General features: G+C 46.6%; 1 protein-coding gene across 1 annotated transcript in view; it reads left to right on the forward strand.

Annotated features, from left to right (window-relative positions):
* Positions 1-10,965, forward strand: part of uxs1 (UDP-glucuronate decarboxylase 1) — a 38,939-nt gene extending 27,974 nt beyond the window's left edge. Inside the window, exons 10-15 of the mRNA XM_030112197.1 lie at positions 1,822-1,941; positions 2,413-2,456; positions 8,338-8,398; positions 8,483-8,540; positions 9,086-9,189; positions 10,189-10,965. Of these exons, the coding sequence (XP_029968057.1) occupies positions 1,822-1,941; positions 2,413-2,456; positions 8,338-8,398; positions 8,483-8,540; positions 9,086-9,189; positions 10,189-10,320 (519 nt within the window). The 3' untranslated portion in view covers positions 10,321-10,965. The remainder of the gene's footprint in view (positions 1-1,821; positions 1,942-2,412; positions 2,457-8,337; positions 8,399-8,482; positions 8,541-9,085; positions 9,190-10,188) is intronic.
* Positions 10,966-11,038: the final 73 nt, after the last annotated feature.

An 11,038-nucleotide genomic window follows, 5' to 3' on the forward strand; every position in this document is an offset into this window, starting at 1 on the left:
GACTCTTCCCTCAGGAGTGGAGGTCAGAGCCTTCCAGGAAAATGCAGAAATCTTTTGGGCAGCAGGGATATTGACAAGCTTTCCAGTGCTAACGATGCTAATCCTGATTCAGAATAACAACTGAAACCTGAACAAGCCGCAGCATCCGCCTCTTCATGCGTGAAGTGGTTTCTGGGTAAAGCAGCGCGAGACGGAAGATTCCTGCTGACGCCGTGTAGACTGGTTACTGCTCCGCAAAGTAGGCCACAGTTAACACACATGACAGATTGTTCTAATTTGTGCTGAGCTATTATGGGATGGCCCACAAATCAAAGAACGGCCGCATCTGGCGCCGAGTAAGCATGTAGCCTTTCTGAAAGACGCGCTCACCTTGAAACGGACTCGTAAAGAGGAGCCGTATGGAGGGTCTGATGGGTGAAGGGGCCGGTCCGCAGGTGGCTAGCTTTGTTTGATTAGAGCCGTTTCCTCAGTCTCCAAAAGGTGTGTGGCCATCCCACCGCCACAGGCTGGACTCGCCATGATGCCGGCGAGTAGAGAAAGAACCCTCGAAGCAGCCTTTCCACTGCTTCTGCTCTGCTTGCTGCTGGCTTGCTCGCCGTCTCTCACTTCTTATCTTCTGAGTCTCTGTGTCTTTTGTGTGATGTTTAGTAGAGATGGGTGCCGAGCCCCGGGGTGAAGGTTTTAAATGTGGGCGGATCAATAAGCTCTGACAGTAATGGTTCTTTTAATTGTACTCCACAACAGCGGTCGCCAACCTTTTAGCACCGTGGACCGATTTTAATCAACATGATTTCTTCTGTGGACTGACAGGATGGAGTAGAAACGCACCTCAACGCAGGCTTCATGGAGAAAAAACAACAACTGACCGAGTTAAGAGCAGGAAGAAGCTGCTTTTTTTTTTTTTTTTTTAAGAAATAAAACTTAATGCAGCCTAACAGAAATTAAAAAAAAAGTGTAGTTTAGTTTATTTGTTTCTTTTGTTTAAAACAACAACACAAAAACAAAAAAAATGATGAAAATACAACAATGTCAGTTTGGACACAAAACAAATGAAAGAAAAGGAGCAGAGAAAAGAACAATCTTAGTACATCTGCCCCTTTGCATACAAATTATTTAAACTGATACAAATTAACAATACTCAAAAAATTCACTCAATTTCACTCAATCAAATTTTTCACCGCAACAACTTAGTTTTCATTTTCATATTTATCCAACGTGGATTTTTTTAGATGTTTCTTAAATGTCATAATTGTTTTGCACTCTTTGATTTCCTGTTTCAGAGCATTCATTAAGTTCACTCCTTTAGCCGCAATGCTTCTTTCTTTGATTTTGATTCTGAATCTGGGTTTTTTGAACACGTCTATTCCTTTAAGATTGTATGTACTGGTTCTTATTTCAAATGTTATCTGAAAATTTGCAGGCAATAATTTCAACTTGGCCTTGTACATTATCTTTAGGATACTTAAATCAACAATGTCTTGGAATTTCAATACTTTCAGTTTGATAAACAATGGATTACATGGCTCTCGATAATGACTATTTGTAATTATCCTTAAATCCCTTTTTTGTAAAATGACAATTGTCTGTAAATAGGTTTTACATGTCGCACCCCATAATTCAACACAATACATGAGATATGGTAAAATCTCAAAAAAGTAAAACTGAAGTATCAATAAGAATGCCAGTAAAGTACCGGATCAATATAAGGAGTTGTACTGATCAGTTCACGTTCTGCCGTATCCACCTCTGACCTTTACAGCAGCTGAGAAGCGTCTGTTCCACCAGCCTGAGGCGACTGGCTGCTCTTTGCTCTGTGTGCAGGAGGGCGTGGAGGTGAGGGTGGCCAGGATCTTCAACACGTTCGGCTCCCGGATGCACATGAACGACGGCCGCGTCGTCAGCAACTTCATCCTGCAGGCGCTGCAGGGGGAGCCTCTCACTGTGAGCATCCACGGCATCGCTGGCGTTTCTACATGCTGGGCGCAAAACTCACCGCAGCCCGAACCACAAACAGCCGAGAAAATCACCACACTGAGTGCGGCTATTGCCAAGAAAAATAATCTTTTATAAAAAGATTGGACTGAGGGAGAAGCAGTTCGTAAAAACATTTATATTCAGTGTATTGATTATTTTCTGTGCCGTATGAAGCAGTATTTCAGGCATTTCACACTCGCTCAGTATTTCCACTGGACATATCCTGACAGCGGGCGAGCGGAGCCGGGGAATGACAAACAGGGCTGTTTATTTCAGCCATGTTTGCTCTCCAAGCTCCCATCATGTGTCCGCAGAATGCTGAGTGTAAACCTACTGTTTTAAACACGGTCGCTCGAATTCACCGCGACCTTGACATTTTCCTCTGCCGCCACGTTTCGCCACGCAGGGAGGATAATGCATTTCCTCTTTCCCTTCAAGGTTTACGGCACCGGCTCCCAAACAAGAGCCTTTCAGTATGTCAGGTAAGAGAATTCCAGCCATTTCAGTCCCGCTCTGAAGTGTTTCTGTCTGAACGTGAGCCTCGCTTCATGGCTCGTCTGTTTGATTGTATTTTGAAGTGTCGTGAAGAGTCGATGCTCAGTTGACCACTTGAACTCAAACCTTTCAGTTTGTTCTTAATTGCTAAATTACAGTGGCAATAACATCGGTGAAGTAACCAACAGATGATATTTAAAAAGTGTTTTTGTTTTTAAGAACAGGAAGGTTTAAGTGCCTGAAATGAGCAGAAGACATGCTGCAACGCTGCTGTGTCTCAGTGTCGCGTCGAAGTTTTAAAACATGACAAACCGTGCTCAGTGCTCCTCCGTGTGCCGCCTGTCAGCTGAGAGGTAAATATATATGAAATGATCTGAATGCTCACTAACAGCCGAGAAACGGCGTCAGATCTGACAGCCGCGCTGACGCCTGTCACAGCACAGGTGAGTCGATACGAGACGCAGGCCCCGTCAGAGGACACGTGGAAGAAAACCCGTGTGCCGCTTTTCAATTCAAGACGTGATCGGCGGGTTCAGACGTCGACGTTCACGTTTCCATAAATAGACAGGACTGGCTGCGCCGCGGCGGCGGTGTTTGTTCTGACTGAATCGAGCCCGGCGAGTGTGATTTACACTCCGAGACACGCAGCAGCAGACCGATCGATCCATCCACGAGGCTTCAGATGCAGCGTTTAGGCTCCATTCCTGCACAGACCGGGCTCCCAGCCTCCCGCAGAGCAGCTTTCCGTTGGTTTTCTCAGGTTAAAGTTTGCTGCTCGGTCTTTGTGCAGATCGCCGTCTTGGTTTTGAGGACGAGAAACGAATGGTTGAGAGCGTTCAGAGCAGTTAGGCCTTCCTGTCAGGTCTTCAGTTTTACCATCAACTAAACTAAAGATCGACCGATGTGGCTTTTTTAGGGCCGATGCCTATTATTGGTACTTATGGAAACCGATAACTGATATGTCGAACCGATATTCATTTGCAGTAAAAATGAACATTTTGGCCTCAAAATGTAGCCGTGGGTGGGACATTGTTACACAGCCCAGAGGAGTGACTTCAGGCAGAGAGAGAGACGGCTGTATATATGATCCAAAGAGCACGTTTTAAAATAAATTTATTTTATCGGCTATTGGTGGGGGGGGAAAGGCCGATACCGATTATTAGAAAAATGATCAATATCGGCCGATATTATCGGCCAGGCTGATAATTGGTCGATCTTTAAACTAAACCTCTGAAGTATCAATAAACTCCTGTTCCTGGAGCTTTTGTTCAGTTGTTAATGTGACGATATTTGTGGCATAAGTCTTTTCCTCTGTCCACTCGCCTCCTGCCCCTTCAGCCCAGTCTCATCCTGACAGACTGGAGCGTCATAATAACCTTTAAATGAAAACTTGACTGTTTTTCTGTCTTGTAGTGCAGAGTATAAGTGCTCGAAAATGAACCCAATCTCAACCTAAAACCAGTTGTAATGAAACCGTTGACCGCAGAATCCAGTGAAATGTCCAGGAAACTTCTCCTTCATCCCCTGAAACTCCCCTGACAGCACGGCTTTGACACCAGGCCAGTCTTCATGGCAGCATCACACACATCTCAGCTCAGATCTGCTGTATGGTTTCTGCAGCTGCTGAATTTTTATATATTTATGTGCTTTCTTTGAAAGTTTTCCAATTTGCTTGGCGGTTTGGTGGACCGGATTGGAGGGCTTTCAGGTGACTGACTTAAATAGGAACTGTGTATTTACTGCTCCTAATAAACCTCAACAACACAAACAGCAGAATGGAAGGAAACTCATGTGTGTTTGTTGTTTATGTCCCTCAGATGAGTTTCAGTTTATCATTCTACTCCAGTAGAACCTATGAACACGTGACCCTCCTCGTGCTTCGTGCTCGGTCGTCATGGAAACATGAAGCACGGCGTTGTTCTCACTGCAGATCAGAACAAAGGAACCAAATGAGAAAACGACTTTAGATCTCAGTAGTCCATTTTCTTTCAGTCAAGTTGTACGAGTTACAGAGTTACAGGCAGATTCCATCCATCGTCTGGACTGCCCGTCCTGTTCAGGTGTCCAGTGGGTGGCGCTCTAGGTGGTGGTTATTGTGATGCTAGGACCATGTTACCACTGCACTTCCTGTTTCATGGTGAAACCTAAACCTACCTGGCAGTGCCAGGCCCTCAGGATTCCCCAGAAGACTTTGATGACTTTTACTCACCGACGTCTTTTCTGTCAACAGACCAAATTTGAGGCGATCCGGCGTTACCGCCTGGACTAGCTCGCTCTAATTCACTCAGGAAATGTGTGTATTTGGACCATAATGGTCCAGAATCTGTCATATTTCTTCCCTTGAGCTTTCTTGAGGACTACCCTGGACTCTTGGGTTGTCTCACCCCGCGGAGTGTCTGGGTGACTGTGTTGGTCCTGGAACAGACTGGAGGACCCCGCCCTCGCCCATGAGCAGCTGGGAGTGGCCTCAGCACCCCCTCCAGCGCGCCGCGGCCCTGAGAAGGACAAGCCGCTCCAGAGGATGAATGAATAAATGAATGTTTCAGTTTCTCTGAGCGGTTCCAGTAGGGTCCTGTCGCAGCCCTGGTCCCCAGACCCTGCATTAATGTGGGCCGGATCAGTGTGAGGAACCTTCGCTTTGAGCATGAAGAGACACGACTCGTATATGTATTTACGTTTCTGAAATAAAATTCAATTCAGTTGTATTTGAATTTGATTTGTGTTGTGCCAAATACAACTCAGTCATTTCCAGACTCAGAGGAGACTTTCTGCAGAACCGGACTCAGAGGAGACTCAGTGGTTCCAGTGGAATCGGGAGGGTGGATGATGGACGGATTGTACTGAGGGGTTCAGAATCTTCGTCATAATCCCACCTGTATGCGATGAGGCTGTTGAGTCTGAGTCTTTGAATTTTCTTAAAAAATGGACATAAGAGCTTCCTCGTGGCTCTTTCGCAATTTGAGTCCTGAGCATGTTTTTCTTCTGCCAGCTCAGCCGTACTGTAATAAACCCCCCAACTTCTCAGATGTGTGCAGAGCGCCACGAGCTGACCTTCTTGTTTGTTGTCTTTTTAATTGCTAATGAAAGGTTTGACACAACGCTGAACTCCTGCCTTCAAAAGGACACACATCCTCAGCAGCGCCGCTCGGGCAGGCCGTGGCATTCAAGTCACGGCCGATTATTATTAAGTGACCCGAAGTGTGTTAAGAAAGGACCCCCCCCCCCCCCCCCCCCCAGCGCTCCGACCAGATGCACCTGTGGAGGCGGCGCTTCAGACCACGAGTCTTAGTTTGAAAATGCAACATTACGTGTTCATCTTGCCCAGCGTTCTGCAACCTTTAGAACCAAAAGAGCCGTTTTTGGGACTTTCCGTCAAGTCAAATTGTTCTGGAGCCGCAAAGGGTTCAGAATAGTGAACATTTTATTAAATTTAACCTATTTCTGTGCCTGATTTTAACAGTTTGGCTTCTGTTTTCAAGTGTTTTTTTTATTGTTGACAATATTTAAAATTTTAGCTGTTTCAACCTTTTTACCTCCTTTTAAAGGTGCTGTAGTCAGGATTTTGCTAGTCAATGCAAATTTTTCTGTTTTCTTTGGATTAAATGTTAGAGTATCCATTGATAATCCTTTAGGAGTGTAGCATAATTGCACTACCGTGAGGGCGCAGCGTTTCCATCTGTCTCTGTTCTGAGCTGAAAAGGAATCTCGACAGCTCCAGGTGTCTTTGACCAATCAGAAGAGCCCATGAGGCTCTAACTGTGATTGGTCGAGGGGCGTTCGTCGCATGTTCTTGTGGGAGGGGCTTAACATGCGTGAGGGCGTGATGTCAGAGAAAACAGGACAGGATTGGCTGTGCTGGGTTTCAAATCGCCATCTTAGATGGGTCAAATCGCCATCTTGCTTAGGTAACCCTAAGCAAGATGGCGGAGAAGCGGAATCCTGCCTACAGCACCTTTAAGCTGTTTTACATGTTTTTTTCCAACAATATTTACTTTCTAATTTTATTTCATGGTTGTTTTTAGATATTCTATCATTTTTTTCCCCCCAATTCTTGTGGTTTTAGACAGTCTTGCCAATTTTACTTGTACCTTTATTTGAATCCCTTCTGAACCGAGAGTCACGATTTTTTTTGAATAGCACTGTGGTGTGTAACTATAATAAAAACAAGTTGATTCTTTATTGACGTTTCATATTGTGAAGGCTTCATGGAGCCGCTACAGAGGGACTGAAGAGCCACGTGTGGCTCTAGAGCCGCAGGTTGAACACCCCTGATCTACAATTTTTCCAGCATTTCAGTGTCTGGTAACAACCCTCTCATTTTCATTCCTTGATGGCTTTGAAGATTTTTGTACCAATTTTTTTTTTTTTTTTTTTTTTTTAAGGAAGAAAACTGAACTTTAGATATGCCCTCACTGACCATACTTTTTTAGAACATGCCTCGTGCACTGCTGACGCAGTCCCGGCGGGCTAACGAGGACCTGAGAGCACGGCGTCGCACCTCTGTCTCTGCACCGCCATAAATCAGCTGCACGGCGCGTAGAGGTGCAAATCCCCCGAGAGCCCGCCGTGCTGAGAAGCACGCGGGGAGGCTAATTATCCCGCAGCACTCGAACCCCCGTCCAGACCGCTGAGGTCACTTCCTACACTCTGAACTTGTTTCATGTGAACTTTCCCTGAAACCGCTCTCTCTCTCACACACACACACACACACACACACAGGTAGAGGACACTGGAAGTGTGTGACTTCTCGGATGATTTGTAGTGGATCATGATGACAGTTTTTCCTGAACGAGGTGCACAAAAGTGCACGTCTAAGTATATCATGTACGTATGTATGCAGAATGCTAATTTGACCTTTGAAGGGAAAGTGGAGCAAATTATTGTTGGCACGGCGCGGCCGCCGTGAGGAGAGCATGCTGAAAGGCTGCAGGAATGTCCTCCAGACGCGTGCAGAGCCTGGTCTGGGGTTTTCAGAGGCTTGTTAGTTTCGCGGCCGTGGTTCAGTTTGACAGAACGGGGATGAAGAAGTCTGCGTACGCCGGGGCATGTGGAGCGCTTTGCTCTCATTATACGATCACAGGATGAGCATTTTGTCCGGGAACTCTTCTTTAGCAGTAAATCTGAGTTTAGTTTTTGGATACAGAGGAGTGTTTCTCTGCGTTCTGGTAGTTTTTGGAGTTTTGAAAAGTACTCGGACCAGAGTCTCTGAATGGCAACAGCACTGAGAAACAACAAATATCAACCTTTTGGCTGGTTGGCAAGGCAACAACCAGCGGCTTCAGATGGCCGAACCAGTGTCCAGAGGAAGGAAAAAGCCACGGGAAAGAAACGAGACAGTTATTGACATGAATTAGTGGCATAAAGACACATAAAGGGTGAAAGATGGAGGATTGGTTGATTTTTTTTTGATTGATTTTCTGCATTCCGTTCAGTCTGTGTTGTCGGGCTGGTGCTCAGGCGCCAGGGTCGTCAGGTTCAGAGCTAATTAGCAAATATTTTCTGTGGAAAGCTGAGCGAGGAGAACATGGTAAACATGTTGCCTTTTAATGTAAACACTCATTAATTTTAAATTCCAGCGTTTTAATGTTCCCGTTTATCTCAAAGGAGCAGCCCCACACTGTCCCCCTCCGTTGTTCTGAATTCCCGGTCCGACGGTCGGACCTCCGTCTGCATTGAGGGGAAAGATATAAACAGAGAATAAGTCTGACTTTCATGTCAGTGAATAGATTGAAACGGAGTGAAGGCGGGGCGGGGCATGGGAACCTGCCTGGTGCGCTCTGGACTTGGAGACGTTTCTTTGCCGCTGACGAAGACCCTGGCGGGCTCAGTGCGGTTCCTCACGCTGTGTGTTCTGCGCTTTATTTGCAGCGATCTGGTGAACGGCCTTGTGTCGCTAATGAACAGTAACATCAGCAGTCCCGTCAATCTGGTGAGCGCCACACACAGCACTCCATCCTGAATGGTTCTGTCGAGTCGTCCTCCGTCTAAGGAACGCTCTGCCGGCTGTTCACAGGGCAATCCAGAGGAACACACCATTTTGGAGTTTGCTCGGCTCATTAAAAGCCTCGTGGGTAAGTCTGTCTTCCTCTGTACACACGACTCACAGCCTCTCTGTTTAGTCTGGACCGGGGTTTATTTCTCACAGCGCTTCTGGATATTTTTGTGTGTTTTATCTGAAATAATTACATGAAATATGAAAGTTTTTGCTGAAATGTCAGAGCATACACACACCCTGAGTAGTGATGGGTAAATGAGGCCTCATGAACCACTGTCTCTATGTTCGGAAGCCACTAGATGGCACTCTTGGTTTTAAACGAGGCTGAAGGACTGACCATGAAGTGTGCTTTCAGTCGTTTCTCGAACAGACAGCGCCATCTAGTGGCTTCAGAAAATAAACTCGGTGGTTCACGATGTCTCGTCTCATCAGTAGAATAGACGATACTTTATTCAAAAGTGTGTTACGAGAGCAGCTTGTCTCCGGCGTTGTGCACGTCGGCTCAGCCGTGCGTCTGAGCAGTTCACTGCTCAGTCGTTACCTACTGAAGCCTCCGACCGAGCGAGAACATGGAGGCTCCAGCCTGACCCTGTGTGTCTGCTTCCTGTTCCGGACCGGCAGTGAGCCGCAGTCAGATCCAGTTCCTGCCGGAGGCCCAGGACGACCCCCAGAGGAGACGGCCCGACATCCGCAAAGCCAAGATGATGCTGGGCTGGGAGCCGGTGGTGCGTACCCTCACATGGACGAGCCAAACACGATCGTTTTCACTTCCTGCTGCATTCAGAAAGCCGTTTCTATCCATTATTTTTTGTAGTGTTATTAATATTACAGGAATCTTTTCTTCTTTTGGTACTGCAGCCATAGTCCATGTAGAAGCCCACCAGAACGTGTTTCCTGAGACTAATCACTTCAGTGTAATAATCACGTCTGTCACTTTTTACGTCCTCTTCAGAGCCGTGACCGCTGGAAAAACTCACACTGTTAACGCCGGGATGTCTTCACAGTTAACTGCTTTTTATTCTGGGAGACATAAAACAGAACCCACTAACGTATGCAGGCGTCTGTGAAAACCCAGAAGAAGTTTGAGCCTCCCGTCACCGCGGTGGCGTGGACTCGTGGGCGCCGGGGTTTTTTGGTTATTGCGTCCGCTGTGCATCCAAACGCTGCAATTATTTGATTAATGCCAGTTATCACATTTCCACGCTGATGTTTACAGGTGCAGCACCTTGATAAGACAATCTGATCAGGCGCAGCGGCAGGAAAAAGAGGAAGAGAGCTTCACAGGAGAGAGAGAGAGAGAGAGAGAGAGACTTTACAGGCTGCAGATGAAGAAAGGACGGCGGTGACGGCACATCCACGAGAGAAATGTTTGATTCTGGCCATTTTTAGAAGAGACCGTTTGACACAGACGTCCTTCAACAATGCAGACTTCACTTTCTGACTTTAAATACACATTTCCAGCTTTTATTCGTTTTACCAGAGGCAGGATGTTTAGTTTTTATTGTTAGTGCAGCCTACTTGATATGAAGCTGGATCACAGGCGACCTTTCTTCTTTCACATGGATCATTTATGTTCTGTCGAACAGCAGCTCGGTTTAAAGCCTGAGCTTCATGTCCTGATCCTCCGCTTTATCAAAGTCTCCGGGTTCCTGTCGTCACACTGTAAAGAAAGGACTTCTGCTGTTAAACTGACCCTTCCTCTGTGTCTGTTGTTGTGTTGGAAGGTTCCCCTGGAGGAAGGCTTGAACAAGACCATCCAGTACTTCAGCAGAGAGCTGGAGCATCAGGCCAACAACCAGTACATCCCCAAACCCAAGGCGGCCCGCATGAAGAAAGGCCGGCCCCGGCACATCTGAGCCCCGTCCTGCTCTCAGCCTTCAGAAACACTTTAAGACTCCTTGAGGAGGAACGCCGCCAGATGATGAATAGTGCACTCTTGGAATATCGTCTTTTATTTTTGACAAGCAGCAATGAGTCTTTGAAAAACTTTTTAGGGAGGAAAGAAAAGAAGAGGAAGCTTCTCTTGTGTGGAGCTGCTGCTGGATTGTGGGTGTAGACTGAAGGACATGCCTGAATCAGAGGCCAACGTTTTTTCAAGAAGTTTAAAGAAGTAAAAGAAGTTTAAAATCCAGCCTTCCTTCTTTTTTTTCTTTTTTTTTTTCCTTTTGTGAATTTGTGCTTTTGCTATTTAAATTGCTGTCAGCGGAGTAATGCGAGCAGCCGGCAGTGCGCGTTAGTGCTTTGTGTTTATCGGTTTCTTGTGTTTGTGTCTCCTGGAAGGAGCTACCTGAGTGAGTGAGTGTGTGTGTGTGAGTGTGTGTGTGAGCAGCGGCGCTCCAGCACCCTGCGGGTTCTTCATTCGGCTCACGGCGGGACCGGGACGGACCGCGTCCCGCCTCGCCTCGCCTCGCCGTGTCTGAAAGACCCCGCCAGGCTGTGCTCTGTCAATCTGAGGTGAAGAAGCTATTTTAATAAAAACGTTTCCCACACTGTGCGTCTGGCGCTGATGGCTGACGCGGCGCGTCTTCTCCTGTTCAGTGAGGAAAACCACAAGCCAGAGGAGGACGGCGACTT

The sequence above is a fragment of the Salarias fasciatus genome, chromosome 16 (assembly GCF_902148845.1).
Source record: "Salarias fasciatus chromosome 16, fSalaFa1.1, whole genome shotgun sequence".
NCBI lineage: Eukaryota > Metazoa > Chordata > Actinopteri > Blenniiformes > Blenniidae > Salarias > Salarias fasciatus.